Source organism: Myotis myotis, unplaced genomic scaffold (assembly GCF_014108235.1).
Source record: "Myotis myotis isolate mMyoMyo1 unplaced genomic scaffold, mMyoMyo1.p scaffold_m19_p_6, whole genome shotgun sequence".
NCBI lineage: Eukaryota > Metazoa > Chordata > Mammalia > Chiroptera > Vespertilionidae > Myotis > Myotis myotis.
The window spans coordinates 15,974,788-15,992,734 of NW_023416368.1; the positions used below are offsets into that span (position 1 = coordinate 15,974,788).

Sequence of the window (17,947 nt, forward strand, 5' to 3'; positions counted from 1 at the left end):
TTCAGCTCTCTGGCTCTGGAGACCTGTTGTAACACTCGCATCCCTTTCTTTATTGCAACCGCTTCATGCAAAGGGCAGAAATTGCTGCCTCTGATTCTCAGAGACTTCCTCTGGGCAGAAGGAGGGGGAAATATGATGGGTGGTTAGTATTTCTTCATTCTTAGAATTGTAAGTTAATATATCACTGAAGTTCTAAAAGGGCAAGAGGTATGTGCATGGGACTAGCGGGGGTCTGAGTCCATCAGCCCAATGGGCAGAAGGATTGACAGCTGTCCCGGCTGCTTGATGTGCAGACTCCCAACTGACTCCAGCTCATTCTCTTCTAGGCATCCTTTTCCCAAAGTGTTCAATGGATGCAACAGGAGGGAGCTGGAAAGGTATTTGCAGTCAGGTGGTGGGATGTGTCTCTCGAACATGCCAGACATCAAGATGCTGTACGGAGGCCGGAGATGCGGAAATGGGTACCTGGAAGAAGGGGAAGAGTGTGACTGTGGGGAGGAAGAGGTAAGGTGTCATGGCAGCACAGGCAGGAGAGAAAGAGTTTGCGTTCATTTCAAATCTCAAGGTCAAAGAGGATGCAATTGAAAAATGTCTTACTCATGCACATTTCCTGTGACATCACAAATAAGACGTGGAGGGTCAGCCTTCACTGTGGACCACCTCTGCAGACTCCCAGTTTGAGCCTGGCCCTGTTGGTGTCCAAGTTTGGGTGGAGTTCTTCCTGTGAGTGTCTGATCTCACCACAAACCACAGTCCACACCAGTGCAGTGACAGATGCACTTCTTGGCCTTCCAGCTGCACCAAATTTATTCTGGGGGCCACCCAGCCGGATATCTGAACTTGACCTTGGGCCTTTGGAGAATGCTGAAAGTAATAAGCTGTGCTGCGTAGCCTGGAGACGACATGGCGGAAAGGGGAAGTAGAAAGCTCAGTCAGGTCTGAAAGGGCCCCCAGGAGGAAGAAGGAGCAAGCTGTTTTGATCTTCAAAATGAGTGGCAGGCATACAGCATAGCTGTGTCACTTTAGCGGACGCAAGTGGTTCTGCAAAAAGCAGAACTGGGTAGTTTCATCTCTATTTTTTGAAAGATGGAAATATGTACATTAACAAATGAAAACAATTTGGGGGAGAAAACATGAGAAACAGCTATGGTAGTGAGATTTCGAGTCTGTTTATGCGGGAAAAGTATTTGATTTTATAACCTTCTCTATGGCTTGATTTTTTTTTCACTGTCAGCATGTAAATATTATAATAAACTGGAGACCCGGTGCACAAATTTGTGCACAGTTGGGGTCCGCCGGCCTGCCCCAATCAGGTCCGATTGGGCCGGGCGGCCAGGGGGAGGGGACACTGGACGTTGGCCAGCTGGCCCCGCCCCCTGGTCAAACTCCCCATCAAATTCCCGGTTGAGGGGACAGTTTGCATATTAGCCTTTTATTATATAGGATAGGACCAGACATAGTTCAGAACAGTCAGTCCAGACGCTTCAGAAAGGAGGTGTGGTTGAGGAACACCCCTGAGTGGGCTCAGCCAGTTAGCTTATATTTGAAGCAGCTGCTGATTCTACAGCTTTTTACTAAGTGGGGGGTACTATGCTGATGCTAGGGCTAGGGTAAATATAGCAAAAATAGACGTGGTCTCTGTCTGTGTGGAGCATATAGTACAGCAGGGGAAACACACTTTGACCAAATAGCTGCAAAGGTATCTAAATACAATCCATGGTAAACGCTAGGAGGGCCAATGACAAGATGCTGTGAGTATTTGTAGTATAAGGGGAGCTGCCCTCCTGAGTGTGGGTGTGACCTCTGACCCCCATATCAAAGGCTATGAGGAGTGAGTGAGGAGCACAAGGAGAGAAGACACACTGTGCCTAGAGGTGGGAAGAGATATGATATGTTAGAAGGGCGGGAACAGGGGTCTGCCCGGAGCCCAGGGTGGTGAGGGATGAATGGAAGGGAAGTGTTCTAGTTCCCTCTCTTGGGAAAGATGGGTGGGCATCTATAGTCAGGCAGTGGTGTCTTCAATATGCTTGACCTGGACAGTTATGTTTATGATATGGTTAATAAGCATGAAGTGGGCCCCAGGTAGACATGGCTTGAATTCTGCTCCAACACTTGCCAGGTGTGTGCGCCTCGACTTGTTTCAGCCCCAGTTTCCCCGCCTGTGAAATGGGAATGGTCTTGCCTTACAGGCTGTGATGGTCCTATGCACGGAGACCAGCACATTGTCAAGAAATGTTTGTGGCCAGGCCTGTGACTCTAGTTGGAGTGTTATAAGGACACTCACAGCCACTGGCCATCTCGTCATCCTTTTAAATCTCTTGCTGTCAGCAAATGGGGAGCAGTAGGGCAGGAAGGAAGCGAGGAGAGCGTGGAAGCCCTAGAGACCTGTCCCGGAAAGGCCCGGGCTGGCGAGGCTTGAGGAAGAGCAGCAGATGGTGAGAGAAGTCTGAGGAAGCAGGCCAGGGGCTGACGTAAACTGTGTGCAAGGTTGTTGCAGGATGCCCTGGCTCCTGATGGCCTCTTTTTGTGGGATAGGAAGACCCGGGGGTGGGGGGACGGGGGGGGCAGGGAGGGCAGTGTAGAAAAGCACAGAAGACAGAGTCTTGGGGTGTTATATTGGGGATGAGAAAAAAATCACAGAATTTCCATATAGTGGGATGCTATTCTGAAAATCAGGTTTTGGAAGGATACATGATTATAAGGAGGTGTGTGCCTATTACAGTGTGTTAAAAAGCAGTGTGGATACTTTGATTTTATAAAATAAGTGTATGTGTATAGGAAAATGCCTGGGAAAATATCCACACTCAAAATGTAGTTGTGTCTGAGCTGATGATTGTGTGTGTGTGTGTGTGTATTAAATATAAATATAAACAAATATATTCCCCCACCCCTAGGATCAATATACATTACCTTAGCGATTAAGCTATAAAGTGATTTTTTTATAAAGGCTTCCTAGGGAGCCAGGCTCCGGGCATGCGGGCAGGGTTGGGGAGATGGGAGAGGCAGGTGAAGGCCCTGACCTCTCCCAAACTCTGTCTCCCTGTCCTGCTGCCCCGGAGGCTCATGCCCACTCCCACTGTCTCCCCAGGAATGTGACAATCCCTGCTGCAATGCCTCTAATTGCACCCTGAGGGAAGGGGCGGAGTGTGCCCACGGCTCCTGCTGTCACCGCTGTAAGGTGAGTGGCCCTTTCCCTGACCTAACAGAACCACTGTGGGGTGATGGACAGGCCACAGCCTCCTTCTGGGGGGAGGGAGGGCCTCAAAGTTTCAGAAGCATGGAGCCTGGACCCCCTTGAACACATAATGAGCACATGTGAGTATACATGTAGGTGTTCGGGGGAAATGTGCATATGTATAATTTAGATGCATTTGTGTAAATGGGTCTATATATTTGCTTATGTGAGTTTATAATATGTGTGTGCTGTGTGTGTGTGTGTGTGTGTGTATATTAGTGGGCCTGATTCTTTTGCCATTTATTCACCATAAGGCTTTGGATACATTGCTTAGCCTCTTCGGCCTCAGGTTTCATAATCTGTAAAATAGGGATAATTATATCACATAAAACTGTCATGAAAACTAAATGAAATAATAGTTGTACTGGGCACCTAAGCGGGAGCTCCATAAAAGTAGTCATTATTACTGAAGTATTTAGTCAGCTGTAAGTTGTTGCATGAATATGATCTCTGGCCGACCTCCTCTGGAGAGGAAGTGAGTTACCTTTGGGAAAACGCCTGGAAAACTCTAAGTCACTGTTCACATTAGAGGGTGATGATGGTTTGAACTACTGAGGGCCTGTGAAATAATGGGAATGGGAATTCCGTTCCACACAGTGATGCTCACGGGCCTCTCTGGGAGGCTGGAGGGAGACTGATGTCTTCCCCTCTTTTCCTCGCCCAGCTGGTGGCCCCTGGCACGCTGTGCCGCCCACAGGCCCGGCAGTGCGACCTCCCAGAGTTCTGCACGGGCAAGTCTCCCCACTGTCCCACCAACTTCTACCAGATGGACGGCACCTCCTGCGAGGGCGGCCAGGCCTACTGCTACAACGGCATGTGCCTCACCTACCAGGCCCAGTGCGAGCAGCTGTGGGGTCCCGGTAAGTGGGCGGGGTCAGCCCTCGTCCCGCCCACCTCTGCTGAGCGCGGAATCTTGGCTTCAACGCAGCATCTCCAGGTGCTGCCCTCGGGTCAGGGTAGACTTTTAGGGAGAGACAGTGTGTTCCTCCCAGTTCCTCGATGCTGTCAGTTCTCAGAGCGAGTAAATGGGTAAGAATCATCCAAAAGACAAATGGGCAGAGGATGGAGACAGAACAGGAAGATGCTTACCCGCACTCATATGAAGTGAAGGCAAATGCTAACTACTGTAAGGTGGGCTTGTGCATGCATCAGATTGGCAGCGACGTAAGAGTTAATGTAATGTAGTAGTAATAACAGTGATACTCTAACGACCACAAGGGCAATGATAATATAGATGTGGAGAGTGAGGGGGCCACAGATAGGTACAGCCCCTGTGGAGAGCGATTTGGAGATGTGAACATTTTAAATGCACTAGTCATCGGGCCCATCCATTCTACTGCTTAGGCATGTATCGTCCACTGTACTTGAACATGTATGTGAAGATAAGCTTACAAGGATAATGGTTGCAGCATTCTTCTTTCTAGCAATAACAGCCTATACATCCTTCATAGGGGCCAATTAAATTAATTCTGGTACATCCATACAGTGGAACACGGTGCAGCTGAATAAAAACAGCAGCTCAGTGTCTACTGAATAAAATCTCCCACAGTGAATTGAGAGAACAGTGCAAGAGGCAGGACGGCGAATAGAATAGGCTGTCATTCTTGATGAGATAAATTGTCTCCAAAAGATACACAAGAATTGTATCTAGAACAGTGGTTCTCAACCTTCTGGCCCTTTAAATACAGTTCCTCATGTTGTGACCCGACCATAAAATTATTTTCATTGCTACTTCATAACTGTAATGTTGCTACTATTATGAATCGTAATGTAAATATCTGATATGCAGGATGGTCTTAGGTGACCCCTGTGAAAGGGTCGTTCGACCTCCAAAGGGGTCGCGACCCACAGGTTGAGAACCACTGATCTAGAAGTTAACATAGTTCTCTATAGAAGATACATCATTAATTGTGATTACTTATCCAGGGTGTAGGGAAGTAAGAATTGGAATGGCTAGTCCCAAGAAAATTCCCAAGACATACTTTATTTCTTTAAACATTTGCTCGTGTATCACTTTTTAAAAATCCCTAAAAGGACAGGGTTTCTTTACTAGAGAGAAAAAGGTTTAACATACAAACCCACAGGTAGACACAAAACCTCGGTAAGGTATAAAGAGCTGATATAAAAGCTTTTGCTATGAGTAGGAATGGAGTAACCTAATTGGAGAAAAGGAAGAAAACATTCTCTCCCCAAAAGCTTTCTTCACCTTGACCCTTTACCAAGGACCGGTTTTGCTCACTGGGGGCTTCTGACTTCTCCTCAAGCTGGCTAGGGTACTGACGGATGTTTCTTGCCCACTCAGGTGCCCGGCTTGCTCACGACCTCTGCTTCGAGAGGGTGAATGTGGCAGGGGACACCTATGGGAACTGTGGGAAGGACATGAATGGGAAACACAAGAAGTGCAGCATCAGGTAATGACCGCTGGGCAGACCCCGTGGGATGCAGGGTCACGAAGCAATTCCTTCTGTGTCCTCCTCACTCCTCCCTCCTGCCGGCTCAGCAGCTTGGCAGCCCCGGAGCTGGGCGGCTGTTGAACAATGCCCCATTCAGCCTGAGGAAGTCCGGGGGAGGGTGCGATGGCAATGCTTCCTAGAAAGCCGATCAGACTTCCGTTCAGGACTTTCTTGCAGTAGGGCAGGCCATCAGCCTTCTTGGGTCATTGCTGCAGGGTGCTGATTACACCCTCATCTGAATAACCCATCATTCATTCACTCAGTCACTCACTCATTCATGTATTCATTCATTTCAGCCACCCATCCATCTGTTCACCTATCCACTCTCTGTGGAGGGTGTACCGTGTGCCAGACACTCTGCTGAGTACATGGGACTTTTAATTAACAATGTAGCATGATAATGGACATGATCTTAGTGGGTGTAGATCATTTCCCAACAGCAGTTATGCCTAAGTGGAGATCTGGACAAATGATCTCGTTGAGTAGGGTGGGGAATGGTGCTGGTCCCTGGGAAGAGTGTCCCAGGCAGAGAAAAATCAGTGGTCAGTAGAACTAATAATTTGATATAAAGTATAATGTTGAGGTGTAATGGAGAAGGGGCTTCTGAGAAATGAGACTGGATGGTTGGAGACCAGATCATAAATTCCTTAAAGACATGGCTGAGAGAGCGTGGACTTTGGCTTGAGAGCAATTTAGAAATTAGATTCTAATGGGGCAAGACTGGAGGCAGAAAGATCCGTTTCCTGGTGTCCAGATGAGAGAGGATGATGATGTGGTGGCAGCATCTGGGTGCATGGGGTGCAAGGACCATACAGGCAGGTTGCTCAGTTCCGGCCGTTGTCCTGGCAGGAAAGGGGACTTCCTAAGGCCAGCGCTCCGGCCTGGATCTGCTTGGGGACAAGGATCCTGTTTCTTTCCCTTTGTCTACGCCCACGTGGGGTCTCTCCTGGTGGGTCCCTCGAGCATGCCCGTTGCTCCTTTGCCCTTTCCCCAGGCTTGCAAGCCTGCTGTCCTGGTCAAGAAAAACTAAGCTCTTCTGTGCCCAGCTCTTTCCCAGCCTCTGATTCCACCTCCTTCTCTCCTGGGCCCAGGGATGCCAAGTGTGGGAAGATCCAGTGTCAGGCTTCTCAGTCCCGGCCCCTGGAGTACAACGCCGTGGCCATCGACACCACCATCACCATAAACGGGCGGGAAGTCCAGTGTCGGGGCATCCACGTCTACCAAAGTGCCGAGGAGGAGAATGACATGCTGGACCCAGGCCTGGTGCTGACGGGGACCAAGTGTGGCTACAACCATGTGAGTCTCTTCCTCCAGCTTCACTCAGGGTTTGGGCTGCAGGAGGGCAGTGACTGAGGAGCGTGAACTCGGGAGGGAGGATGCCTGAGCTCAAATCCCAGCCGGCCCAACATGACTGCGCTTCCACAGGCTAGCTTCTGTCCTCATCACCTTTGTCCTCATCATTAATGTGAGTTAAGACCAGGAGTCAGGGAAGCCTGGGGGAATAGTGGCACCATCGCAGAGTTAACTCTGAGAACAAAATTATTTTTAAAAAACATAGAACGCATCTTTGTATAGCACCTGGCACAGAGTAGACTGCTGCCACCATCATCATTATTTTTAAATTTAATATTAAAATTAGTGCCTATTAGCATACAATTAAGAAACTAACATATACCAACATATAATAATACAGGGTGTAATAACGCATATTTATTATATTATTACATATTTATATTATTGTTTTAACAATATAATATTTGTTGTTTTCTCGCTAATCACAAAAGTAAAAGTGGAATTTAGTTAAATGCTATCCAGCCCTGGCTTTTTTTGGTTTTTTAATTTTTACTGTAAAGCATAGCCTGAAGCGGGCTGCCTTTCTGAGCCCCATAGGTCTTAGGTGCAAAGCCCCAGTCTTCTGATTGTGGAGCAGTGTCTCTTTGCTTGTGCTGACGGTTCGGTCTCCTCCTCACTGCAGATTTGCTTCGAGGGGGAGTGCAGGAACACCTCCTTCTTTGAAACCGAAGGCTGTGGGAAGAAGTGCAATGACCATGGGGTACGTGTGCCCAGGGTTCTGGGGCTCCTCGCTAGTGTCCCGGCTACCGGCCCTGTGGGAGGTGGGAGCTCTCCAGGGTGCTGACGCCTCTGCCTGGCCCTCGCTCCAGGTCTGCAACAACAACCAGAACTGCCACTGCAACCCAGGCTGGGCCCCACCCTACTGCAACACGCCTGGCTTTGGAGGCAGCATCGACAGCGGGCCCATGCCCCCCGAGGGTGAGTGCCTGGCTTGCCCACCTTTGTGAGGAGATGTTGGCACCATGGGGGCAGGTGGCATGTTGCAAAGGGATGATGCAACAGCTTTATTATCCTGATTTTGTAGATGAGGGAACAAGAAAAAGAGGGCCTGAGCCCATTGTGGGGCTCAGCTCAGTTGCTCTTCTGTCCTCTTAGAGAGAAAGGGAGATTAAGACAGACCGTAGATTAACTGATCTCATCCTCTTGGGGGTGGGTGGCAACCAGTCCTGATCAGCCACTTAAAAATAATCAGGAACCTGGGGCACATTCTAGTGCTTTAGATTCCCTTGGATGAAACAAAGCTTACAATGGAGAACCAGACACGCAGAAAAATGTACAGTGTTTTCCTGGAAATCTCAGAGATTCCAGCCCTTTGGCTTCCAAGCTTTTTAAAATATGTCTTTATGATAGTATTTAAATTAAGTAATACACATTCACTGCACATCAAATATCTGAGGAAGAACCAGGATCTGTTGTTTGGAACCCACTGCGGTGGCCCAGGCAGCATCTGCATCTCTCACCGGGCTCTGTCCTGCAGGCGTAGGTCCCGTGCTGGCCGGCGTGTTCTCGGCCCTCTTCGTGCTGGCGGTGCTCGTGCTGATGTACTACTGCTGCAAGCAGGACAGCAGGCTGGGCCAGCTCAAGGCCTTTGCCCTTCCCTCCAAGTTGAGGCAACAGTTCAGGTATGACGGGGTGCCACGAAGGCCTTGGGGTCCCTTGTGGATCGTTGAGCTTTCTGTGGTGGTGGGTCTAATTCAGGGAAGGTCAATGCAAGGTGCATGCCACCCTCTTCCCTCGGCCATGCTCCAGGACCACGCTGACAGTGCTCGTCGACCTTACTCTACCTATTCTCTGCGGAGTCTGGTCATTACTCAGAACCCTTCTCAGCAGAATGCCCCCAATCAGTTAAGGTTGAAGAACTCTATTTTCCACCCTTTATTTCCATCCCATTTTAAAGAGCAGGAAACCGAGGCAACAGAGAACGAATGACGAGCCCAGGACACTCACAGGGGTGGCTGGGCATCAACTCAAGACAAACACTAAGTTTTCTTTAAGCAATTCATCCCTTGGGATGTTGAAGATGTCTAGTCTCTGGGTCCCGTATTATATTACACATGTCCTGCAGGGGATTTTAAAGCCCTGATCCCTCTGAATCGATGCCCTAAGGGGAATTACTTGGTGGTTGATGACACCCTTGAATCTCCGTGCAGGAGAAAGGTCTTAAATGGGTGAAAATAAGGTGCTGAGGAAAACTCTGGTTTGAATAAGGCCAACTCTTTTTCCCAGGGAGGTCTCCATTGGCCACACATCTTTATACCTAGGGAGCTGGGGTTCAGGGGACCAATCCCACTTCCTCCAGAGCAGACTTTGGGGAGGATTTAGCTGTTTACTGGCTGTGCCCGGGTGAGAGGGAACTCAGGCACTGACCCTCGATAATCACTCCCATTTCTTCTCCCCCCAATCCTTGTTACCAGTTGTCCCTTCAGGGTGTCTCAGAACAGTGGAACTGGACATGCCAACCCAACATTCAAGTTGCAGACCCCCCAGGGCAAGCGAAAGGTAAGGACTTTGCACCTTGAACTTCGCTACTTTTCCTTCACCATCGGGACCCTGCTGGGTTTTCCTAATAGCCTCTGTGGTTTATGAAATTGATAATAAAAACCCCTAGTGACTTGAAAGGTTACATCTGGCCTCTGGGATCCCAGGGATTTAAGAAGTCACCCAGTTCTCCCTCAGCCTCTGGTCATCTCACAAGGGCTCCCTGAGTTTTTAAGTGCATTAAGAGTTCCTTTGTTTTAGACCAGTGGTTCTCAAACTTCCTAATGCCGCAACCCTTTAATACAGTTCCTCATGTTGTGGTGACCCCCAACCATAAAATTATTTTCGTTGCTACTTCATAACTGTAATTTTGCTACTGTTATGAATCGTAATATAAATATCTGATATGCAGGATGTATTTTCATTGTTACAAATTGAACATAATTAAAGCATAGTGATTAATCACAAAAACAATATGTAATTATATATGTGTTTTCTGATGGTCTTAGGCGACCCCTGTGAAAGGGGTCGCGACCCACAGGTTGAGAACCATTGTCTTAGACGTTCCTTGTCTTATCCATACAGGTGATTAACACCCCTGAACCCCCACGGAAGCCTCCTGTGCCCCCTCCGGACTATCTGCAGGGCAGCTCCCCATCTGTGCCATTGCCAGCACACCTCCTCAGGACTCCTAGGAACCCCCCTGGGGCTGGACCCCAAGTAGAGCGGAAGGAGTCAGCCCGGAGGCCGCCCCCAAGCCGGCCAATGCCCCCCGCACCACATTGCATCGTCTCCCAGGTAAGTGGATGCTCAGCAAAAAGCTGGGGACATTGCTTTTAAGTCCTCTGGCCATGGAGGGTGACTGAGGCTGGGAAGGGGGAGCTCACTAAGTCTGAGCTGACTGCCTTTTCTGCATTTTGGTAACTACAGGGTCAGAGTGAAGAGTCTGGGGAAATATGCTCCCAGGCAGCCCCTAAACCACGGAGGAGTTCCTCCCTGGGTGGCCTATTTTATGACAAGTCACTACCCACCCACCTTCCACCCCAAAGTTACTTCTCCCAGTTCCCTGCCGTCGTCTTCCCTTCTCTAGGTCTTTGCAAAGGCTGTTTCCTCTGCTGAATGCCCAGCACCTCTTCATCCTCAGGTCTCCCTTCAGATGCCACCTCTCCTAAGAAGCCTCCTCTGACCCCGGAAACCTGAATGTGGCAGCCCCAGACTTCCCTCACCTTTGTAATTACCCCACCAAATTGTACCTATGGGTGCCGTCCACTAGTCAGGAAGCCCGAGGAGGGGTGTGCTGTGACGCCTGGCTCATGGGGGTCGGTCGGGGGCAGGAGGCTGTGGGGGGTGAAGTGGGCCTGGGCTCTACTCCCAGGGGTGCCCTTCGGAAGCCGAGCCGCCCCGCCCGCTGCCTGTTTACCCAGCGCCTGTGCTCTGCGGCTGCAACTGTACCTCCTGGCAGAAGTTCCCGCAGGCAGACCCAGATGTTTCCAGGGCGGTGGCCGGCCTTCCGAGCCAAACTGTATTTTGGGTGTGACCCCACCGTGGAGATTTGCTTATTTTCCTCCTGGGACTGCTTTTCTTGGGCACAGTCCAGAGGGCGTCACGGGGACCCAGCCTGTCTCTGAACCTGGACTGGTGTTGGCACCAGGTCTCAGGGGGCCCATGGGCACAGGCAGTGTCACCGTTTGGCAGAGATCAGAGCACCGGTTTGGTTCTCTGATAAGCTGAAACGGGTGGGAGAAGCTGTGTGGACAGGGAGGGAGGGGAAAGCCTGGCAGAGAGGGGAGGGGAGGAGATGAGAGCGCATGAGTCTGCTTGGGCAGCCATAGCAAACATCACAGGCCAGTGGCCTGAACAACAGGAATCTACTTTCTCACAGTCTAGAGCAGCCGTGGGCAAACTTTTTGACTCGAGGGCCACAATGGGTTCTTACACTGGACCAGAGGGCCGGAACAAAAGCATGGATGGAGTGTTTGTGTGAACTAATATAAATTCAAAGTAAACATCATTACATAAAAGGGTACGGTCTTTTTTTTTTTTTTAGTTTTATTCATTTCAAACGTAGTTTGCCCACGGCTGGTCTAGAGGCTACAAGTCCATGATTCAGGTGTCAGTAGATTTGGTTTCATCTTCGGCCTCTCTCCTTGGCTTCTCCCATGTCCTCATACGTCCTTCCTTCATGCATGTGTGCCCCAGTATCCCTGTGTCCGATGGCCTCTGCTGAGGACACCCGGGGGATTGAATCAGGGCCTCGTTTTTAACTTAATCACCCCTTTAAAGGCCCTCTCTCCAAAGACAGTTCTATTCTGAGGTACTGGGGGTTAGGGCTGCAACATATGGATTTGAAGGGGCACAGTTCAGCCTCTAACAGAGAGGGTGCAGGAGGGAAAGGGAGCAAGAAGGGAGAAAGCAAGGCAAGCGACAGGGTGTGGAGGGAGTACAGAGGTGCGGGAGGAGAGACGGAGGGAGCAGTCTGATGAGACAGCTGTCCCTGTGACCCCCACACTGTGACCCCCACACTGGAGGCTTGTTGAATGAAGATGGTGTCAGCCTCACCCCAAGGCACTGAGCAGGGGGGTGGGGCACCAGGGGCAGGGTGTTAATTTTAAATAAGATGGTCTGGGACGGCCTTATTGAGAAGGTGATAAAACATGAAGCTAACATAAAAGCAGAGAGGAAAGAATTCCTGTTCATTGTGCCCCCCATAGTCAACCAGTCATTTTTCCACTTTATTTTTATTTGCACAAATGGTACACATATATGCTCTTGCGGAAAAAATTACATGTTCTCCTGGGTGAACGCCCTCCGCGCTCACACACCATCCCTAACCTCAGTTATCAGCGTGGTCTGTGTCCTTCCTGGCTTTCTTCCGTACAGTTGTATTTACCCCGGGGATGGGTGAGAGGCCGTGGTGGCAGAGTTTACGTGAATTTGCCTCTGTAGCTTATACTAGTAGGTCAGCTCTCAGTGACTCTTGGTCATCTGTCCACATTAGCACATATCAGCCTTCTTCATTCCTTTTAAATGCTGCATCCTGTGTCACTGTATACGTCACTGTATAAATGTAGTCATTTGTCTGCCGATGGAAATTATGGTCATTTATGGTTTCTTTTGCTGTCACGTATGTGCTGCAAGGACCGTCCTCGTCATCTCACTTTTGTGCACCTGTGCAGGTGGCTCTCTCACCTGAGTCACGCGACGTGGAAGGGCTCGGTCGGAGAATGGGTCTTTCTCGTGTTCGTAGGTGCCGCCGACTTGCTCTCTCTCCAGGCTTTTTCCTGAGCGTTAACACACAGCTGCAGGCAGCTTCTTCCGTGGCTCCGCACAGGAGAGCATGCCCCTTACAGCTGACTCTGCTCCGTGTAACGGGAAGGTTTTCTTTTGAGCAGGCCCCTCGGGCTGTGAGTGAGGCTTGTGGCTTTCTCCCCAGGATATCTCCAGGCCTCGGCCACCTCAGAAGGCGCTCCCGGCAAACCCCGTGCCAGGCCGCAAGAACGCCTCCAGGCCCGGCGGTGCCGCCATCCTGCCACCCACCGCCGCGGGCCGCCCTCAGCAGTCCTGGCCTCTGTTAACCCCTGCCCCAAAGGTGAGTCTGCAGAAGCCCTCAAGGTCAAAGCGGAAGCCAGAGGGTCCCGGGGGCAAGAGTGTGATCGAGAAAACACTGAGTTCACGCTTCCTGTTGGAGGGCTGAGCTTCCGAACCGAGGCCAAGGACTAAAGCTTAGTGTTTCTCGGTGCCTGTGTGACTGTCCCTTAAATGGGGGGCGGGGGTCTTTTTGTTTCGTGTGGAAAGTGATGCTTAGGAGCCTGAGCTCTTGATGGCTCCACACCTGGATCTGCACCCGACTGGCTGGGTGGCCCTGAGCAAGTCACCCTCCTGAGCCTGTTCCCTTTCCCCGGCTGCCATGGAGGCCGAGGCAGTTCACGGATGCAGACTGCCGGCCCTGGTAGCATGTGCACAGTGACTCCTCTTCCCGCTTCCCTGGGCTGACCTGCTCTCTGGCTGCCAGGCCTAGGAGCACAGGGGAGGGGAGGAAGCTGGCTGACTCCCTGTGTTCCCAGGGGCCCCGGGAAATCTGTGGACTGAGCTGCAGCTTTGCGGGGAGGAAGGGAGATGGCTTGTCAGCACGGGGTGGGGCGCCAGCATGCAGAGTTGATGTCACGGGAAACCATTCCTCTCACTGACCGGCTGTCCGCGTCCGACCTGTCCACACCCCAGAGGACACCACCGATCGCAGGTAGCTGACGCTTCTCTCCCTCCCCTCCCTCTCTTTCCACAGTTTCCTGACTACACAGCGCAGAGGGCTGGGTGGATGACTAACTCAAGAATCTAGACCTGTCTAGGGGCTGCTTCCTTTCCCAGGACTCAGCACCACAGTCTGGAAGCCGCCTGGCCGCCTCCGAGCCCCTCCTCCCGGACCACCGCATCTCCGAAAATCTCCTTCTTGACTCATTGCCTCCCAGCCTCCTCTCAGGCCCAGAGTCCCCACCATCCAACGGCATCCCAGAGTTGTTTTGTGCAATATACAGCCCGGGGGGAGAGGATGAATGGAGGCTTCTCCAAGCTCCCTTCAGCTGGCCCCTCACCGCAGAGGTGCCCAGGCCCGGGCTGTCTGCGCTGAGGAGCCCGGCTGGGAAAGGTCCCCTCAGCCCTTCAGGTCAGGACTTAGCGCGGAGGAGCCGTCCATCCTCGTCCCTTGGTGGAAGGTGTGCATGGGAGCTTGCCAGTGCTTGTCTTCCTGAAGGTCCCCGGCTGGACGGAGGCCGGGCACTTCCCCATCCTTCGTAGCTCTGAGACAGAGGGTCAAACCAGCCGCTGCTGTGTCCCTGCCCGGGCTTGGGCATCACAGCTTCTGGCTCTGCATCCACATGGGAACAAGTCTAGTTCCCTCCTCTGCCCTCCCACACCCCACATCCCCCATCCCATTATTTCTCGGGTCTCTCTGACTCAGACAGGTACTAGTTGTAGGCAGTGTCGACAGCAGGGGGAGCGCCAGGCCTCCCCTGAGCCGTAATGCCAAAGGTTTAGACTCCTGACTCACGATCATTCTTGATAGCCATTGTCTTCTGCACTTTCTAAGTGCCCCACCCTTCCCCCCGCTTGGACCCGCCCCGTGTGAGGTGCTGCGGGGAGTGGACCCACCGCAGTGCTGACTTCCTGGGGACCTGGTGCTTGTGTCCTGCCCGAGGGTGCGTGCCATCGGTTCTCACGGGTGTTGACCAAAGTGGACTCGGGCCCTGGCTGTGGGGGCGTGGCTTCGTTTTCCATTGTGTTTTATAACCTCAGCAAGGTGTCTCCCCCTTACTCCCTGACCTAAGCCTAAGCAAGGTCCCTAGGGGCAGGGACGGCAGCGGGTGCAGTGACCTAGGGAGCAGACGTCCTAGGAACCCCAGTTTGTGCCTAGGTCTGGTCACGGCCCTCGACAGAGCAGCCCTGTCTCTGGAGGTGCCTAAGAAGCCGCCATCGGCCATCTCGAAGCAAGAGAGTCTGAGCTGGGGCCAGCCAGGCTGTTTAGGCTCTACTTCCTTGCGTTCTCTCCGGTCACTGCCTTACCTGCCCTCACGGAGAGAACTCGGAGCAGCCTCAGACGCCGCTCAGAGAGTCCTGCCCTCCCCGGAGCAGGAGGGAGGGCTGTGTGGTGCTCTGCACGGTTGGACCACTTGTCCCTGGAATGTTCTCTGGGACTGCCACCCCCGGGAAGGTGCTCTTGGAAACCTCAGTGCACGGAAAAGACTTGAGCTCTCACCCCCGACCCCTTACAGTTCTCTGCACACGACAGGTGCTCAATAGATTGGGTTCGCAGGCAAGTGGGAGATTTGGGACCTGCACCTGGGGACACACATCGGTGGGTTTAGAAAGGTCTCAGGGAAATGGGGTCTCTTCCCTCAGGTAGTCATGATGTTCATGCCCCGTCTCCCTGACATGGGCCCTGGTGGCCCCCCATCGCCAATTTCTGCCTTCCTTGCTGTTGATTAAGTCAGGGGGCAGCCTGTCATTGAAGTGTGGTACTGCAAACGTCCAGGCCTCAGTGCTGGGTGCCAGAAATGTAAAGAACAACCCCCTAAAAAAAAATCACCCTGAAGCCACCCGTGGCTCACAGGCTCTCCTGTGGCGTGTCCAGCCTTTCTCCCTGGCGTCAGGGGCAGATGGCCCTGCAGGGGAAATGCCCCCGCCCTGTGGCCGCTTGAGCCTTTTGAACCCGAAGTCCACTCTCCCTGGAACCAGAACCCAAAGAGATCCGGGTTGTTGCTTTCTTCTTTTTGTTTTGTTTTGTTTTTGTTTTCCATGATTACCACCTCCATCCCATAAAATTGTACTGTGAACTGGAAGATGGTAGAATTTTTTAAATTTGATAGACTTTTGGCAGCCGGTTCTCTTGGCTGTTTCACTCCGGGCTCTCTGTATGGGGCCAGGTGTCGCCACTCTGGCAGGCCACGGTGGCTGCCCAGGAGCAGAACCGGCCATGCCGTGCCCTTTACCCGCCTGTGCCCATGTGCTGCAAAGATAAATCCGGACTCAAGGAAGGAGGGGCTGTATTTGAAAGGATCACTGCAAGACGGGGAAAGGGAATATTTCAGCCGGGAGAATGCTCAGGCAAGCTGCTGCCAGGGCTGCCCGCCTCCCAGAGCTCCAGAAGAAAGGCCTTTTCGCAGGGAGGAGTGAACTTGGCGAGAAAGAGGTGTATTCAGGGACCATCTTGTGCTTGGCTTTTTGGGGGAGGGGCTGTATGTTGGGCCGAGGGTGGGTCCAGGTTCAGAGTCCCATGGGGAGGAGAGGAGTGGAGCTAAGGTTTCGTGGACCGAGTTAACCAGCGCTTTGTTCAGATGGAGCTGTGTATAAATCTTTTTTAAAGCTAATTCAGCCTTCTGCCAGTTTTACAACCTTGGAAATGTTTTCCTTACGAGCCTGGGAGCCATCTCTGAAATGTAAACCTCAGGGGACCTCAGGGAGACAGCGCCTGGCTCCCTGCCTGTCTGGGTGGGAGCGGCAGGCCAGGCGCGGGCTCCAGGTGGGAAGTACCTGCCGGCCTGGGTTCTCTTTGGCCCTGTTTACTTCTCCCTATGAAAGAAAAGCCCTTTCTGCCGCAGCTCTGAGCCGCTCACAGGTCTCTCGGGATTGCAGTAGCCCCTGGCCCCACCGCCCTTGCTGCCTCTTGCAATAATCCTTTCGAATACAGCCTCCCCTTACCCAGGTCCGAATTCGCGTTTGGCAGAGGGAATGGCAGACCTGCATATTTAAATTGGGGACGAGTTCTGCAGTCAGCGACTGTGTGAACTGCGTGTACAATAGCTCTGCTGGACACCCCAGGAAGCCACGGGTATGCCGACTAGAAAGGTGCTAAACGGGGTTCTGCAGAATCTAAGCCAGGCGCCCCCAAAGCTCCCCTTCCCCGCATCCTCTCACACCATCCACTGTGTGTGCGTGTGTGAGTCTGCGATCCAGGGCAATGTGAATTTTCTTTTATATGGGAGATTGTTCATAGGAAACATCATCTTCTCTCTCGTCCACCTAGTAATTGTTTACAGTATTTGTACATCTATGCAAAATACTTGAATGGGCCATGGTGCCTTTTCCCCTTGTTTGTATTTAATTAAACTAAATTGTCATTTGAAATGTCTGGTTTGGCTATTCCTTGTTTGTTTGTTTGTTTGTTTGGATGTCCTGCTGCTCAGCCTGGAGAGGATCTGTTGCCAGAGGACTCCTCGGGAGAGTGCCCACAGAGTCCACAGCCCGCAGCCTTCATGGGAGAAGCTGAGCCGTACACAAGCCTTGGGCAGCCCCAGACCAGTCGAAGGGGCTGTTCGTCTGCGCTTGGACATAGGCTGGTCTAGTTTAATTAGGCTCTGGGTCAGGAAAGGCATGAATGACTCTGGGGTTCCCTGATATGAGTTTAGGAGGCAGCTGAGGCCCTCTGTTCTCCTCATCTTAATTGCTAGGATCCTACACTTCAAAGAGAGAGAGGACTTGCTCTGGTCTATTGGGCTGGGTGGGCACGTGGGGCTGGGAGTGGGGTGTGCTTTCAGACTCCAGAGCTCATCCATTAGCGCTTCCCAATCCATGCAGGGGTCCCACCCTCATTCCCTCACTGGACCCATTTCAAGTTTGAGGCTCTCTCAGACAGACAGGATCCGCATCACCGTGATAGCAGGAAGCATTTACTGAGTACTTGCCCAGCAGTGCTACTTCACCTCATTTGTTCTTCACAGCAGCCCTGGGAGGGTCCTTGGTTCTGATCCTACTTTTCTCGTGCTGAGTTTGCCTAAGGACATCAAAGGCGCCAAACACAAGTGCCCTGCCTACTAAAGTGCCTGCTCATGAAATTAGCCACCACCCCACAGCCCTGCCTGCCTAACACCATCAGCGAAGCCAACCACTGTTCAGACACGGAGCCTGGCTGTCCAGACCTGGGTTCAGATTCTGCCCG

At 51.8% G+C, this 17,947-nt stretch overlaps 1 protein-coding gene across 2 annotated transcripts in view; it reads left to right on the top strand.

The window, feature by feature from the left end:
• The window catches only part of ADAM19 (ADAM metallopeptidase domain 19), an 81,575-nt gene extending 64,439 nt beyond the window's left edge, over window positions 1–17,136 (top strand). Inside the window, exons 12-23 of one of the 2 annotated variants that reach the window (XM_036315271.1) lie at window positions 327–504; window positions 3,089–3,178; window positions 3,900–4,095; window positions 5,538–5,646; window positions 6,780–6,984; window positions 7,664–7,741; window positions 7,851–7,959; window positions 8,519–8,663; window positions 9,456–9,540; window positions 10,105–10,317; window positions 12,953–13,108; window positions 13,802–17,136. In XM_036315271.1, coding sequence (XP_036171164.1) covers window positions 327–504; window positions 3,089–3,178; window positions 3,900–4,095; window positions 5,538–5,646; window positions 6,780–6,984; window positions 7,664–7,741; window positions 7,851–7,959; window positions 8,519–8,663; window positions 9,456–9,540; window positions 10,105–10,317; window positions 12,953–13,108; window positions 13,802–13,855 — 1,618 coding nt within the window. In that variant the 3' untranslated portion in view covers window positions 13,856–17,136. Of the gene's footprint in view, window positions 1–326; window positions 505–3,088; window positions 3,179–3,899; window positions 4,096–5,537; window positions 5,647–6,779; window positions 6,985–7,663; window positions 7,742–7,850; window positions 7,960–8,518; window positions 8,664–9,455; window positions 9,541–10,104; window positions 10,318–10,609; window positions 11,504–12,952; window positions 13,109–13,801 lie in introns of those variants that run through there. The other variant, XM_036315272.1, reaches the window with a different exon arrangement.
• The last annotated feature ends 811 nt before the right edge of the window (window positions 17,137–17,947 follow it).